The sequence below is a fragment of the Streptopelia decaocto genome (assembly GCF_964273445.1).
Source record: "Streptopelia decaocto genome assembly, chromosome: 17".
In the NCBI taxonomy this organism is placed as follows: Eukaryota; Metazoa; Chordata; class Aves; order Columbiformes; family Columbidae; genus Streptopelia; species Streptopelia decaocto.
In genome coordinates, this window is record NC_138672.1 from 10,492,711 (window position 1) to 10,510,802 (window position 18,092).

The 18,092-nt window shown below is 42.6% G+C and overlaps 1 protein-coding gene across 1 annotated transcript in view; it reads right to left on the minus strand.

Annotated features, from left to right (window-relative positions):
• Window positions 1-18,092, minus strand: part of TTLL11 (tubulin tyrosine ligase like 11) — a 34,943-nt gene that overhangs the window by 8,498 nt on the left and 8,353 nt on the right. The window contains exons 4-6 of the mRNA XM_082067677.1: window positions 14,625-15,200; window positions 14,161-14,256; window positions 13,509-13,627 (exon numbers count right to left, since the gene is read on the minus strand). Coding sequence (XP_081923803.1) covers window positions 13,509-13,627; window positions 14,161-14,256; window positions 14,625-15,200 — 791 coding nt within the window. The remainder of the gene's footprint in view (window positions 1-13,508; window positions 13,628-14,160; window positions 14,257-14,624; window positions 15,201-18,092) is intronic.

An 18,092-nucleotide genomic window follows, 5' to 3' on the forward strand; every position in this document is an offset into this window, starting at 1 on the left:
AATGCAAACTGACACTATTCAGGAGACAATAGCTGGGCAATTCCATTATTTTTTCTTCAAATCCTCTGTGCATGCTGTCAAAATACATCATTTCATCTTCATTGTTGTTGCCAAATTCCCTAAATAAAGCTGATGGAGATAATGCTGTTCTGAAATAAATGTTACGTGTTTGTTCAGCATGGCATATTTTTACTTTTTTTTCTGTGTTCGGCACATCTAGATAAAATTAAAGGTATTGCTATTCCCGTAAGTTCAGAAAGTTTGATAGCTGATGGTAATTAGTTGGCACCCACTAAGGATATGCAGGTTTTCATCTTCTTTACAGTCATTTGTCTAAGTACTCATCATTAAGAATAATTCACACTAAGTACTAAAAAAATTAGTGCTTTTACTACGTTGATCTTTCGTGTTCCTGAGCAGATTTAGTGTCCTTCAGAAAGTTCTGTTCCAGCAGAAGGCAACAACCAACAGTCATTATCCACCCCCAGCACTGTACCAGTTATGAAGTCAAATCCCCAGTAAATCTGTACCTGCCCACTTAGATTGCAAAAGGCAGCAAATTTCCTCGGCCCGCGTGCGTCCATCCTGTCAGGCGTCCAACAAATATCCCCATGGCATTTGTAGCCTCTCTTTTCTACCAAATTTCCTTGAAAGACACTAATTCATCGCCACGCTGTGTCCCCCTTCAGTACACAATACTTCAAAGTTATACTTTTAACTTCTAGTGAGAGGTATGATGAAAATCAACGCATGGCAAGTGGAACACAAAGGGCCCTTACGGAGAAAAAACACACAAAAAACTCACCAAAAAAGAGTTTTAATAAAATAATAGTACTTCTTTTGTATCCACACTTTGATTCATCAATTTGAGTGTCCGTAAATGTGATATTTTTTAGGTAAAAAGATTCTAAAAAGTCTTTTTGAAATAGATCAATAAACGTCTTAGGTGCTGCTTGGGTGATGCTCCTCTGCTGCAGACAGCAAAGTACAAACATCATGTTACTTTTGTCTTTAGTTAAGTAAAGCTTAAAATAATAAACTATTAGTTTTATTCTTTCTCATGCGAGATTGGATGGTGGGTTCACTGCAGTCAGAACCCTCCGCCTGCCAAAAGAACAGGGGCACGTTCAGCCAAGAAACAACACGCACACAGGCTCCTGGTTTTAGTCTTAAAAGGTCTGTTCATGAACTAAAAAGCTCAAACCTTCAGCCAGTTGAACGAGACCTTGACCAAACACGAAACCTTGTGCTCAGGAGGAGAGAAGGTTGCGTTGTGTGTAACAAAACTCTCGTTTTAATGACGCCTGGAAGCCCCGGACCCTTTCTCATTCTAAATTCAAGAGCGTTTTGGATTGTACATTATTGATTCATCATTAATGTCTTCGGTTAAAAAAAATATAAAGCTTTACTTTAAAAGACACAAGCAGAGCTGAGGAAATCGCATTACATTTCATTTTTTACAGAAAATCCTGAAGAGACAGTTAAAGGGATCGGATCCAGAGCCACTAATTACAGCCCCGCGGCTGGGGAGTTTCCATCTGTCTGTCCATCCGCCCGTCCATCGCTCCAGGGTGCCGGGACAGGCTGGACGTGTGGAACATCAGCTCAGCGCCGCCGTCCTGCAGACCCGCTGTGGTCCCTGTGACTCCTCAGCAACGGCAGCACTTCCAGAGATATATCACTCAGCCTTTCATTTTTCGACCCCCATCCTCAAGAGGGATGTAAATCGAGGCAGGACGTGCCCATTCCGCACTCTCGCCTTAACTGCAAGCGGCCACACTGCCTGTGTCCACAGGAAAATCCTCCACTGCTACCACAGTCATTCGTCAATAAAAGGTTATTTTCTGTAGATCTGTTCAACACACTCGTATGCACCCAATCTGTGTGGTCTCAACACGACTAATTAAGAAAAACTGCCTAGCTAGGTATATTGCAGTCACACTCGGTATCTACCGACACAAAATTTTACTGTGATCTGCACATTCTTGCAAGGAAACCATGCACAACATATTTTTTGCCCTAGCGCTACATAAATTACACTCGCTGCAATGCACCATTACATTTTGTTCTGCGTTTCGCTGCCATCTGCCATCGGCACAACATAAGGGTGAGCCCGTGACAGAACTCCCCAAGGGCTGTGCAAGCAAAGACCGGTCCGAGCACTGTCGAACAGCTACACGAAGCAGAAACACAGCTCAAAATCCAGCAACAATGAAGATAAAAAGGGGGTTTTCACCTCCATTTCTACCATTAACTCATGAGCCAACTGGAAAATACAGAAGCACACATATTTACTGTGACTTTCGGGGCTCACCTTGGGAGTCGGGGTGTAACACACAGTTCTCATGCCTGGCCCTGGTCACCTTGCAAAATGTCCACGGCCAAGTGGTGCAGGGGAATAGTAGGGCTGGGGTCAGAAACTCCGAAATGCTGAAACAAACCTCCAGAAACCTGCACACGTGTCCTCCATCAGCTCCTTCCTCACGGGATTCCCACCGAGCAAGGGGAGGAGGACAGAGCTGAGCCCGCTCTCTAAAGCTGCTCCTCTGAATGCACTGTTGGACTGGCACAGCTGAGTCAGGCTCAATGAATGAAAGGTCAAATCTAAGGTAATGCTTCTGTTGCCATACAGAATAAAAGCAAAGCTTCATTTACATACTAATGTCTGACCTCAATACATTAATTCCTCTAATTCTGCAGCTCGTGACAGATCTCTCTTTAGAAATGATCAACTGTGGAGAAAACATTAACGGCATCTTTAAAAAAGAATTTCAATTTTCATAAAGCTTATGGAAATGAAATCTGAGACTACTTATCTTTTATACATGATTACTAATTTATTAATGTTTCCTCCATCTATGTTCATTCTGACCAGTCTTAATCTTTATGCAAATACAAGTTGCTAAGGGACAAACAAATTTGCAACTTCTAATTAAAGGCTTCCAAATTCACATCATTTTGTATACTTGTATATAAAATTTAGCTGCCAAGTTCAGAGTAAAACTGGGTAAGAACTGCAATATTTCTAAGAATGCTCACTTGATATATTTAACATTTAGGGCATTGCTAGAAGTAAAAATTAAGCAATTTTAGTAACAGCTGACGACTGCTTACCTAATAAAAGAAAATATTATGTTCTGGATTCTGAAGCTATAATTATTCCCTCAGCTGAGCCTCTATTCTCAAAGCAAGGACTATGTTAACATAGTTAACAGCAGAGAATATTTTGCATGACAAATCTATCCACCCATTTATCACCACAGGATGTGGATCTCCCAAGAACCAGATCCGTGTTTCTTATGGAGCGCGTAGGTCTGAATGTGTCTGTGTGCTCATTCACTGGAGTAAATCCTCTAGGAACAGTGAGTCAAGGCCGGAACAGCGTCTTTGCGTTATCAACCATTCATGAATTTTCTTTTATGAGCTAATCCCATTGCTTTTATTAAGTTTGACTGCACATTGTGTGAATAATCAGCAGCTTTGGTTTTGTACCGGCCACTTGCGAGTTTCATTTGCAGGAACTGAATATTCATCTGCTCTTCACCCTCTGGCAAAATGAAATCAATAGCACTCGCATTGCCTCTCTCAAAATAATAATAAAGTTGCACAAAGATAAAAGAATTAAAAGAATGTTAAACCCCACAGACTAAGGGATTTTTGAAGTTATGTTAGAAACATTGCTGCTCTTACATATAGTTTATTCAACACTTGGAGGGTGCTTGGAGGCAGTCAGAGCAACTGCAGTAGAGAGTCCACATTTCAAAGAGCAGAATCAGTCACGTTAAAATCAGGGTTGCTAATCACCACGCTGTTGGCTGACAACTGACTTCACATCATACAAAATACATTTGGAGAAGGCAGCAGCATCCTGTCTCCTGGCAGCAGAATGCGCTGAGAGCTGCTACAATTCCCATCTCCCTCCAAGGAACAAGAATCCACATCTCAGCTGGAGAAACAACGCAGTAAAACTGCCTCACCAGATTCTAACCTCATTGTGAGTGTGACCAAGTCTAACTCGGCCTGCATCTCCATGGGGGCCCGACACTGCCTTGGGCTGGAAGGGTGGACGAAGTGGAGCCCACTGAGGTGGTTTCTGAGAGTTGGCAAACACAGGTATTTTCAAAGTGTACGCCACAGCCTTGCCATTTGCTTAACGAAACCAAAACAGCGTATCAGATTCTTGGAAAGGTTGAATGGAGCCCCTGCGCCTGTCGCCAGCCACGGCAGCAGCTCTCGCGCAGCATCCGCGGGCGCAGACTCTCCAGCTCCTGTCCCACCAGTGTTGTTAATATTTGTTTACCACGTATCACACTCCAGGCTCCACAGACATCAGTCTGGTTTGCTGCCTCTTCCGCTTGGGCAGATTTATTATAAAACTAACCACTTCTCATTAAAGATCACAGAATCCCAGAATGTCAGGGATTGGAAGGGACCTGGAAAGCTCATCCAGTGCAATCCCCCCATGGAGCAGGAACACCCAGATGAGGTTACACAGGAAGGTGTCCAGGCGGGTTGGAATGTCTGCAGAGAAGGAGACTCCACAACCCCCCTGGGCAGCCTGGGCCAGGCTCTGCCACCCTCACTGGGAAGAAGTTTCTTCTCAAATTTAAGTGGAACCTTTTGTGTTCCAGTTTGAACCCATTACCCCTTGTCCTATCACTGGTTGTCACCGAGAAGAGCCTGGCTCCATCCTCCTGACACTCACCCTTTAGATATCTGTAAACATGAATGAGGTCACCCCTCAGTGTCCTCTTGTCCAGCTCCAGAGCCCCAGCTCCCTCAGCCTTTCCTCACACGGGAGATGCTCCACTCCCTCCAGCATCTTGGTGGCTGCGCTGGACTCTCTCCAGCAGTTCCCTGTCCTGCTGGAACTGAGGGGCCACAACTGGACGCAATAGCTTTTGAAAGAAAACAAGACTCTGCAAGTTTGCCTCCTTAACACTTTTTAAACGAGTGCTACCCAGATGTAGAAACTTAGTGTGGATCTGACTTGCCCCACACCAAGGACACGAAGTGATGGATGAGAATATCGCTGGCGTTTTCCTCTTGCACGCAGAGCCTCCACATCAAACTCGAAACCTCAGACAAGCGAAGGTGCTGTCCTGTGCCTTTTGTCTTGGAAGAAATGCAGTTTGTACTGGGAAACACATCCGACAGTCACACGAGCCATGGTAAACTCACTGCAGTTCTCAAGAGGTGCCACTGAAGGGTTAGCAGGTCCCTTTCAGAGGAGCTGTACGGAGCCTTTCCCGTGGGCCTCGCTATTTCTCCAGAGTTTCCTTTGTTTCTTTAGAAAAGTGTGCCCTAAAATAGTAATACAGGATATTGCAAATGCAAACCAGTTGTAAAGCCTGATAATAGACTGAAATCAACATTAAATTAGACCAAGTGTCTTATGGTAGGACAATAAAAAATATCTAAATCCCACGGTATTTCTTCCCATGTGGAAATTATTCTTAGAAAGCAGTCATGATTACGCTGGGATAGAAAAGGAGCTTTACCCTCTCATCCAGCGGAGCAGAAGCAGCGGTGCAATTGCGTTTATCAGCAGTAATCCTCCTATTCAGGCAGGTGAACGCTACGCACAGAGAACACGGCTGCTGCCCGCGCTGCTGCTCACCCGCCTCGCTGGTGCTTCCGCTGTGCGGCAACCGGGTGCCAGGCAGTTTTACTGCTTTCTCATCTTTTCAGAGACCGGAGACCAATTATTACTTAAAAATAAGCCAATCACCGCTCCTGCTAAAAGATGACTAGCAGCAGAAGTTAAATTATAGAGAACAGCACTGCCCCCAATACATTAATTTCTGTCACTCTGTCACAGTAAAAATTTACAGCAGATATAATCTCTTTGAAGGGGGATCAAGTCATAGAAAATACGAGCCTGGTTTTAAATAGAATTTTAATTTTAATGAAAGCTTCAGGGAACGATGTTTATGCTGCTTATCTTTCATACCTGGTGATTAAGTTAATTTATACTTAATGGAAGAGGATATTTCTAATCCCCAGACAGGCTCAACATCTGTCTGTGACTGTGTTTTTGGAAGCCTTAAGCTGTGTGTGATTGATGTAATGAAACCGGGATCCTGCAGAACTGACACCTGAAGGATATCTGGAGAGGGAATATGTTATTCTTCTGCTCAGGGCCCGTGCTTCAGTCAAACCAAAATCCCAAGCACTTCATTCTGCTGTCCCTTGAAAACCTGCTCTGCACTCCCTCACCATTGCGATGTGAGTACAAACCGGGGAATAAGCAAACAGTTCTCAGATATGGTTATGATCTAATATTCATATTCATTACGAGCAGTATCTGAGAACATGGAACTTTCTGATGGCCTGAAGCTGGTGAGAATAATAAAGCCCCTGAAAAAAAAAAAAAAAATCAGATAATCTCCATCTTTCCTTCGCTGGTGTTTTCTTGGGAAGGAAAAAGGCCCTGCCTCACGTTTTGAGATCTCACCTCACAGGTTATTTAGGTAAAGACAAACCTGGCCATTCTTTATTTTATTTTACAGGATGAAGGAGAATTAAGATCTCAGCAACCCCAGTTGAAAAAAATTAATAACTGCATGTGAAAATCAGCAAAATTAAACTTGCAATGAAAACCAGGGTCCTTTCTACCTCCACACACGAGCCAGTGGAACCTGCTGGCTGAGACACTTGGCAGCCAAAGGAAAGTGCTGCCAGGCACTTCAGTCCATCCTGAGAGAAGAACGGGGTGTATTTTGCTCAAACTAACACTACCAAGCTCGGGCTTTCATGGTACAGCACAGCAAATTAATGGTTTGCGTCAAATGAAAATACATACATGAATTGTCTTATTTCTTAGAACAAGATGGGGTAATTAGATCACTGAATCTGCTCTACAATTCACAGCTGCACCAGGACTGACAAGTACTTGCTATGAGTTCTCCCATTCTTAACCATGATATCTAAATTCATTGCAAATAATTCTTAGAAGGCACTTGCATGTAAGAACTTTCCCCTGGCATTCAGGGATATAATCTATGCGTATGCATTCATTTATTCCATTTTACTGTTACCCTAATAAAGCACCGTTACCTTCGTGTGCCCTTGGCTGACCGGTGTGTTAGAACATCTTCTAGGTTGCATGAAATCTTATTTTTTTAAATGAATTTGTTCGTGGGCTGTGCGATTCCTGAGAGAACAGAGAGTCCATTCTGCAGCTCGGCGGTCACCTGAATAATGCAGCAAGACGTAACTGGAAACCACAACAGAGTATTCAAGGTTCACCCCACCGACTTCATGCAATCAAAACTATCATGGCTGGTTGTAGTTTTAGGTCCACATAACATACAGATTGTAAAGACAGCAAGGAGACCCATAAGAAATAAGACATTTTTATACTATCTACAAATATACGCATAGACATGCTGTATATACAGACATAGACATGCACTACAATTTATCTTTAGAGTAAATACTTGTACACTTATTTTATTAAAACCATCTGGTGGAAAGCAATTTAGTATCATAAAGATTACAGAAAATGAGAAGTTACTGGAGTTTACATTAGAGGCCAACTGGAAAAATTAATTTAAAAGCAGAGTTGCTTCTGTACAGCACAGACACACACTGGAGAAAGTAAAAAGGAAAAAATGTTGTATTAAATAAACATATATCCTTAATTTCAGACACGGCAATTAAGCTAACATTCTGAAAATCAGGTTTCATTTGAGAAGTATTTCACTGCAGGTTAATAATGAACATTGTGCCATGTACAAAAGCCATCGCAAAGCTCCATAGGGAAGAGCGCAGCAGCACGCTGTTCCTGCACTCAGTCAAGGTACCGCCCGAAAACCACATTATGTTAGCAAGCTACAGGGTGAGGAGAGGTGAAGATGATTTTGCTGATAGCAGAAACTCAGCTCGAAAGATTAGCATAGTGAGGTGTCAGGAAAAAACCAATTTGCACTCAAGCCTAACTGCTAATCTCAAGCCTAACTGCTAATCTCAAGCCTAACTGCTAATCTCAAGCCTAACTGCTAATCACCTTCCCTGTCTGAACACAGATCCACTGAACGCACCCGGCTGCTGCCCCCACCCCACACGTGGGGAGAGAAAACCAGCGGTTTTAACCCCAAACCACAACAGCCTTCTTGTATTGAAAATTGAAGAGGAACTATAGCAAAACCAAAGAAAGCAGATGCAGTACTATCTCTTAAAAATGTACTTTAAAAAAATTGAGCACTTTAACAAAGGAAACAACTGCTCGTTTTCCTGCTTCTCTTTGCACTAGGCAGCTGTGAGTACTGCAGTCTAGCAGGGGAAGAGAGATGGCATTTGTACAATGTGTACAGGGACAGAGAATAAACTCACTTTCCCTATATGAGCAACAAATTAGATTTCAATTAAATCAGTTGATAAGCAGAAAGCTCCTTCCTTACGCAGAGTGTGGCTGCAGAGCCTGTTTTGCGGCTGGACATCTCACACCATCGCTTGTACAAGCCAGCAGGGCCTGTCCTAATCAACAGCAGAACGGTTAAAAGCTCTTCAGGATCAAGCAGATAAATAATTGGAAAAGCAAGAACAGAGGGCAAAGATCAAGGCGCCTATAACATTTGCTTCACAAAACTGAACAGAGTCGTTGAGGCCGGTTCTTCTTGAGCAGGATGAGAAATAGCAGTAGAAATAAATACTCCCCAAGTACAGAAGAACAAAGTTAACGTTTCACTAATCCGGACTGAAGTAACATTGACAAACATCACATTTAAAAGTCTCCCTCGCATGTCTAACTCATCAAAAGCCGCACGGGCTAATGTAACGGACAGGAATTGATACTGAAGTTGGCAGATTGCCTGATAAAGGAATAAACCAAAAAGCCCTGTAGGAAAGAGAAAGGGTCTAATTCAATGTGCTTTGGCAGAATGATCCTGAATATGAATGTTGGGTCGTTTTGACTGATGGAGAAAAAAATTGTGTCAGCCTCCAAAATGAACCAGAGTAGAAAGATCAATCTCAAGAAAGCCACACATACGAGTTTATACACTCTCGGGCAGAAATAAGGCTTGGAATGAAGAGGTGGCGCTTGAGCAGCATTTGAATAGCTGAAAACCTGACCAGACTTCCAAGTGATAGCAAAGGGATGCGCGGATCAACCTAAAGCTCTGGCAGCCAGCTCGTAAAATCCATTAGCAATGGAAACCAACACACTGATACTGCCATCGGCAGGTTTATTACTTGCTTATTTTACCCACCCCATGCAGTGCCGAAGACACCGAGAACTGCGCGATGAATCCCTGCGGAACACGACACGGCCACTCATTACAAGGAGACTGAAGAACAGCCATTATTTTCTGATCAGCGACGGCTGCACCACCACTGTTCTCCCATTCAGTCGCTCCATATATTTATGCGCTGAGTTTCTGACCCTCTTACACCTCCCCATCACACAATTGTAACCTCAGAACACGTATAGTGAGATAAACACAGGAACCAATAGTCAGAATGACTTCATCATCATCAAGATCTAGGCTAACCGTACTCTCGGGACATTTTTTCACGGTACGTTTTCATATTTCCATTAAACGTGACACAAACACCAGGGGGAGTTATAAAACTGAATAAAAAATGGCTGGAAAAATAAGTGGAATAAAGCCACACAGGTGATTTCCAACTTTCTTTTTCCTTCTATAAGGAAGCGCAAAATTGCTCCTCCATATCAACAAATTAAGAAGAGCATTAGGACTCGGAAAACGTCCCTGAGATGCCCACGAGAGCAGCAGTGCTGGCAGGGCAGAGCGCGGCAGGGGACAGGGACCCGCTCCACGAAGGGGCTGCCGTGTCATCCTCGGGTGCGTTTAAGGCAGAAAGTACAGGAGTAGAAACAGGAATGACTTTCTGGATGTCCATTAATGCAGATCACATATTCTTCTCCTAGAAACTATTAATTTTGTCTTATATTGGAGAAAGAAATAAAGTGAGAAAGATATGTAATCCACACAGTGGAAAAAATCAACCATCTTGTTCTGTGCAACAAGAGAGTAATTTCTTTCATGTAGTAAGTTCTACAAAACCTCCATTAGAATTTCTTCCTAACTACATAACACTTAGTGAAAAAAAAAAGCCAAACTGAGGAACATGAATATTTGCAGGGTGCTCTCTGGGCAGCGACATTCACCAGTGTCTGCAAAAATCAGACACCACACTGAGCTCCTCCTGCTCAGAAAATGAGTTAATCACATCTGCCATTTGCTAGAGCCACGGCATCCAGAAAGAGAATCATACCTGACATATTTGACAAAGAAAAAATACATATATCAGAACGTCACAAATAAATTTCACGTCTGAATTCAAATAGAAAAAACACTGAAGTGGTTTGTACAGAGAACAGCACTCAAGAGAAGATAAACTAGCAATGAAACAGCAATACCATAATAGGTAATAAAACAAACCCACTCATTTCTGTGGGCACAATGAATTGATTGTTTTTCTAACAGCCGTAGATTAAATTACATTTCATTTCCAAAGTGTTTCAATTCTTTCTTCTGTCAATGGCTATTTCAGTGCTGAATAAAGTCATCATATTACTTAGGGGGCTGCACCTCCTTCATGTCTAGCAAGTAAACAGCAGATTTTATTCCATAAACAACTTGTATTTCTAATGACAAACGTGTCATAATACTACGCTTTCCTTGCCAAAAGAATAAAATGGTTATTTTCTGTCTTGAAATATATGTAAGAAAGTAGGCATGTAAAGCCAGGAGATCATACCGGAACACAGAATAAACAGCAACAAAAATATAAAGAAGTCTCTTATCTCTGGATTAATTAGCATTAATAAACTAGGGCACAAATATTTTTGACAGGACAGGAAAGCAGGTCATTAGCATTGATGAGATGATATGAATTATCTTCCTAAGTCATTTAAACAGACCCCCTCCAAACAGCTTGCAATTATACCACCAGTCAAACACTTACATCTACCACCCAGGGGAGAATATACAATATTTGCATACAAGAATCCCAGAATGTCAGGGGTTGGAAGGGACCAGGAAAGCTCATCCAGTGCAATCCCCCCATGGAGCAGGAACACCCAGGTGAGGTATGGGAGGCCCCCCAGCCTTCATGAACTCTAGAGTGCTGCCCCACTGATGCCAGCCCAGCTACAGCCCCATCCCCTTTCGAGTCTAGTTTAAAGCTCTCCAAATGAGCCCTGCTAACTCCTGTCCCAGCATCCTTTTGCCCCTGCGAGATGAACCTTTCCCACGTATCACTGTTTGGACAGGTGTCTTGTAAAACCAGCCGTTACCAAAGAACCAAAGCCCTGCCTGTAGCACCAGTCCTGGGCCAGTTGTTTACAGACTGAATTTTGCTATTCCCTCCCATATCATCACCCAAAACTGGAAGGAGGGAAGAGTGAGGGAAGACTGAGACTCCTTTTCGCTCCTCAAATCTAACACAATTTTTAAAAGAACAAATTGCTAATAATTAATCAACCGCTGAAACGAAAACGATTTTGCTACTATACAGATTCAGAATTAGGCACAAAAAAGCAGAAGTTTGTGAAGCCTTTTAAAATTGATTTTCTGTTGGAGTCACAATATAAACAATGATTTGCATCAGTGATTATCTTAATTAAACTGCTGTTTACATAAGTAACGCTGATTTACTTTAAACGTTGTTTGGTGTCATTAGACCATTCATTCAGGGTGCAGATTCCCTTTAGCTGAAGCCGCCTGCCATCAGTGGGCTGGGAACTCACCTCTGCTGCACGAGCAGCACATTTACTGCCAGGCAAGCTTTATACAAATTTCTTTGTCGAAACATGATAGAACACAGTCCTGCCCCTTACCTTCTACTGCTACATGCCGAGGATGTCACTCTAAACTGGGACAGCCAGGCTTTCTGACCATGTTGCCTACTGGAGACTTGGATAAAAATGAATGCGGTAAAAGATGCTTCCAGTCCTACAAAGGGACATGTGCCAGCCTGCTCTGCGTGACACTGTGCAGTAAGAAAACTGACATTTCCACACCTTGTCTTACACTAGATTTCTGACTCAAGGATGAAAACTCCCTCCTGATGCCACAGCGAGCAGCCGGTTAAGCTGGTACTGAAGGTCTTCACCAGATCACAAATTCAAGTCAAAAGAGCTCCCACTGCTGGAAAAACCACCACGACGTTCTGAAATTAGCAGTGACAGATGTTCAGAACAGAAATCAAGCGTACTGGCCATCACTGCCCCCTGAATTCGCTCTGCAGTAACGCTAGAAGAAAGTGAGCTTTGTTCGGTAATGTGTAACAGATTTGCAGAGGAGTTTAAAATTGCGTCTTTCCAAGAAAGCAGCTCGGCCACAAATGGTTGTGTTTGTTGCAGGATGTCATCGGCCTGGACGATCGCCAGCCTTAAAATCACGAGAACAGCGCTGCCACGCAGACACAGCCACAGTCAGTACCTTCCATCTTGTTTTATTTCATGTTTTCATGTCTTAATTACGAGCGAAACTTGAATTCTAAACTAAGCGTGCCTAAGGAAAAGAGGACTAGGCCAGCAAACAAAGGTAGGGCAAAAAGGCTCTGCATTTCAGCTCCTGCAGTATTTCCTTAGGAAAAATAAAAAGTTAAAAGAAGAATAAAATACCAGAAACCCCCTTTCAGCTGAGTGGCTGGGCCCTTGTCACACAAGTTCCCACACGCCCACACAAAACCTTATCAGAATATTGCCCTTTGCGGCAAGAAACAGGACTGACTTGTAGTGAAGACACACAGATATTCATCAACAAAATGCTCTGTTAACCAGATTATACCGAAAAAGGCTGCATCACTGATGAATTCTTGCTGTGAAGAGCCAATGGGTTATCTCATCACAAACTAATCCTGTTATAAATTATTTAGTACTCAAAATGTATCAGAGAAGAATCCTCAGTTGAACAAGCATTCCACACATACCGGCGTTCTCCATGAATTTATTTCTAATTATCATTTGCCTTTTTTCCATTTCTAGTATATAGTTAATGAATGCCTGACATAACTTTGGCATTAAAAAAAGACACGATTAGTTCCATAATTACAGGTTAACAAATGCTCTTTCCTCAGCTCCACGCCCCAGGCCGTCTCGAGGGCGCGGGTTAAGTGCGGGCAGCACACGGCACAGACGGCGCTGCCACACCGACCACGGCAACCCCTGCGCCTGGCGCTGCCTCTGGAAGAACGGTTTGATCTTACAATAATATTACAATAATACAGAACTTGCAAGTGTTAACTGGACACAATATTCCAGGTGTGCTCTCCCCAGGGCAGAGCAGAGGGAAGGGGAACCTCTCTGACCTACTGACCACCCCCTTCTAACCCACCCCAGGTACCATTGGCTTCCTGGCCACAAGGGCCCAGTGCTGGCTCATGGTCACCCTGCTGTCCCCAGGACCCCCAGGTCCCTTTCCCCTACAACTGGGAACTCATAGTCATGGATACACTTCCATAATTGGAAAAAAAAAATTATTTCACTTTTATAATAATTTGCAAAAACCAAAGAGAGTCTCCACACTTACTGCACATCTCTTCTCTTTTTTTTGTGAGGGTCCACCAGCCGCAGCGTGTCCCTGATCACAGCGACCTTCACCTCTTCATCAACAGCGCTTGGGACATTTTCAAACACTCCAGGAGAAAGCTTTAAATCACAAAGGGATACGACGATTCAGTATAGAACTGAGGATTATTTATTCCACATTTGCTCAGACTTCATGCGTGTCATATGTGTGTTAAATACACGACGATAAATGACAAAATACTTAAAGAATACACAAATACCTTCACATTTTCAGTATCATATTACAACATCTTTTGGCAAGTTTCTCTAGTAAATTGAGATATTTAAAAAAAGGTTGTTGCCAATGGCACCATTTAGATTATGTACACAAAATGAAAAAAATTATTAGCAATCCCCTAAACACAATTAAGTCAACTGCAGAGGATGATGAATAAATGTATTTATGACAAAGATGATGCAGAGCTTTCACCATTCCAATAAGTCATATTTCCAGTGTATAAGATTAGCAATGATTTCAAAGCAGAAAATTACACAGAACCTTGGAGGTTTTGTGTTAGCAGACAGCTGCCATCTTTCAAACACAGAAAAAAAGCCCGGAAAACCAAACCCGAACAGTTCCACTCCAACACGGCCATCATGCCGAGAGGTCTTACCTCTTGCTCGTGCTCTATTCTCATGCTGGGGTTTGCATTTACTTCTAGTAACATGGGCTTCAAGTTTTTCATCAGGAGAATGTCAAACCCTAAAATCTGTGCACGACAAGCAACGTGTTACTTCAGTCCTACTCACAGTGTTGTTCTAGAGAACGCAATGGTCACCCATATGTCAACATTCAGGAGAAAAGCATTTGAGGGACAGAAGAAAAATAACTGAGAAACATGCTGTATTGCTGAATAATTACTGAAGCCATTTGTGTTTGATACTAATGGCTGCTTTCACACCACCCCCAGCAACCTCAGCACCCAGGGCAAGGGGGGCTGCACTATTCAGTGGATGCGCTACATCCAGCCAGGGATCAGCAACATAACTCGAGAAAACTTTTAGAAAAGGAATTAAACACCCGGGAATTAACCCACACACAGAAATAAATGCACTCCAGGCAGAAATTTCCACCTACCTGGAAGCAAGTTGGCCCAGGCTTTCCTGCTGGTATGTCAGACTGATAGTAAACTTTCAGTTCTGGTGTTAGTGCAATAATTGTTTTAATCACCAGTGAAATGATATCTGACCACAGCTTTTTGACATCAGCTCCTCTGGAAGACAGTCTGCACAGAATGCTTGAGAAAGTCCTCTTGCTGCCAGTGTTTGCATCGTCAGAATGAATGAAATTCCCACTATGGATATTTAGCGAATAGTTGGTTAAGTGCATAAAAACCTGGTGCAAGTTTTTCAGAGTGGGTTCCTGATAGGGCTCTGTACAAAATCTAGATAGTCCATCTTTGGCTATATAAATCTCTAAGGGTTCTAGAGACTTGAGTAAGACATAAAGCCGGATGTCAAACTTGAGTTTGTCGACGAGCAGCGGTTTGCAGATGTACTCCTGGACCACGGCCGGGCGGGCCGCGATGCTGCCCGACAGCCGCATGTCACTCGGGTCCTTCACCAGGTAGATCCCGTCCCCCTGGCAGCCGCCGTCGGGCTTGACGATGAACGTGGGTTTCCAGGACGGGTCGCTGTCCTTCAGCATGCGCACCTAGAAGGGAAAGAATGACACCACAAGACACTCATCGAGGTGGAAGAAGGGCTGATGCTATGGGAGCCAACACATTGCATTCCTAAACAAAAATAAATACAAACGATCACATCGCTGTAGTAGTAAACACCGTGCCAAAAAGGTAGAAGATAAACAGCGCTGATGAGCATAAAGACAAACAAAAAGAGCATGAGTTACTAGTGCAGATAAAAGGCCATTTTATTTAACAAGCCACCATATAACTGATTCCAGAAACTTCTTTAAAATGTTACGTACCTAGAGAAAAGCAGCTTCTTTATTGAGATATGGATGCAAAGAATACCAGAAGGAAAGATAAAGTAAATATTTGGCACTGATAATACATTTTCTACCACTGAATTATTTTTCACGATCAGATGCCCAGCGTTAGTAAAACTGCGGAACACTGAGCCATGTACAGGTATTATACAAACGCCTCAAGTTTATTAAACAAAGCATAGAGTTTATGCTGCATTTACTACCTACCATCATTCTCCAAAATGAAGATTTTTCTAATTAATACCAGAAGTCCCCTCAGGTCTGGCTTGTAATTACCACCTTTCTATCCAATGCAAGATACAGAAAATTCCGTAAAGATGTTAACAGCTCTTCTCAGTGGCTTTGATTTGCGTTAGGAAGATCTGTTCAGAGCAGGTAACAATTCAGATGCTTCACTTCAACACCTCGTGTGAAATCAGGAAAGCCAGGGAAGGTGGTGGAGAATTTGATGGTGTTTTGTACCAACTCAGAAGAGCTGGATGAATCCCCGAGGCGCCCCAGGCCCGGGCCAGCACGGATGTTGGGTCTGAACACTCGCGGTGCCGGTTCGGTGTGAAACTCAGTGCGAAACTTGGTGCGCTCTGCTGCGCGAGCTCGCAAACCGCGCAACGGCTGCCTGCAGCGTGCGGTTTAATACGCTAAATGCTTAGAAGTCACCACAAAATATATATTTCATTCTTTTCCCATGGAGTAATATTTCCAGTTTTCAGATTTCTTAAAAAGTTACATCAAATATGCCGCTAACAAGTTAAACGAACAGAATCAGCGCCTGCATCCTCGCATGGAAAGCAAGAAGAATTAAAAGGAAAAAAATATGTTTTAAAACTGAGATCTAGATCCAAATGTCTCAAAAGGCAATTGAAGAGGAGAGCACAATGTCTCATGCATGAAAATCTGATCCAGTTGCAGGTTTGCATTTCATGAGGAAACTCAGGCTGAATGAATATCGCGTTCTGAAAAAAATGCATATAATGGGCTATAAGATTTGACAGCACGAAGACTGGAATATCCACGTCTATGCCTAAGGGGTATCCAAAAGCCGAAAACCTGATTAAACCACCAAAAATCTGCTGTGTTGGAAATTACACTGTCCAAATTAGATTCTTATTAAAAATTAATCATACGAGGCCTATTCATCATCCTCACAGACAACACAAAGGCGGCACCGTGAGGGTGATCAGGGCCCTGGTTACTCTGCAGAAATTGGAACTGCCCATCAGAAATAAGCTCTTATCACAAGATTCCAGCCGATTCTTCTCTGTTCGTGAGGGGGTGATTTCCGTAGCACCTGAGAGATTTGCTCATCTGTAACTCTTCTGTTATGGTGCCATGTTAGTACCAAATGGTTTACAAGGTTAAAAAATAGATGAATATTGAAAATAACTACATATGTATCTACTTAGTAAAATGAGCTTTTAAGCCCTTGTTAAAAATACTTACCACCATTTCATTTCAGTACAAATGACACTAAGGGAACTACCATTTTATTGGTATTTTCCAATATGAAGCTCATCCACGACAAACTCAGGAGCACAGTTTTCTCATCACTTACTGGCTTTTAAAGTACAGAAGATTAATATTAAATTAGCTGTAGTGTTTTCTACCTGGATTTAGGTATAGGGGAAAGCAGGAAAAGCTGACAGCATTTGATTTAGTGACCAGTACAAAAGTATGATAAAATTTCACAATCACACCTACAGAGGTGAGGCACAATAGGAATATTTGAGCGAGGAATCAATTTGAAATGTTGTGCTTCAGGAGGAGCCAAAGATTTAAATTCAAGAGTTTCTATTACAGGCCAGATCTCAAAGGTGTTAATGTCTCAGCCCAGCCCTTTGCCACAAAATCCCCTACTTACATCCAACCCAACTTATCCCCACCTTATGTCCAACCTGTACCTACCTACACTGACACAGAATTTGTGACCTTTGGTAATTAACTGTGCCCTAAAGGACCTGAACACTAATAATAGCAAAGGGGCAGCAAGATAAGTTTCAGCACAACCCATGTAGAGCTACAGACTTAGTAGCTGCAGCCCGTGACAATACGGCTTTATTTCCAGCAGTACCGGAGATGGGTAAATCCTCTTCTGCTCAGATAAACGTACACGTGACATTCACATATTCAAGCATATGCCAGTTCCTATAGGGGAATGTCTAACGTGCAGGCCCCACACGTGCTGTATTCTGCCTTCCCTGTGAATATGCTGCAAATTCCCTCTCAGAGAGCTGACGTGTTCAGCAGCATTAGGGTCCCTGGGTTGTAAAGCAAACATAAAGCACATACGCATAAATAAGCACCATGAAATATCGTGAAACTGCATGTGAAAAGCGTTCTGAACCACTTACAGTTCACTGGGGATTTGGAATTTTTTGGTTTGTATTCTTTCTTGTTTTGGAGAGGTTACATTACAAACTCACGCTAAGCTGAACATAAACTCTTACAACATAAAATATAATGTTTGATAACACAAACTATGCTTTTCTCAAACACAGATGGAAGAACATATGCAAAGGAAACTCCTAGGAGTGTGTTACTGGACATCTGTTATTCTTGGAACAAAAACGAATCGTTTTCACTCCAGTAACCGTTCAA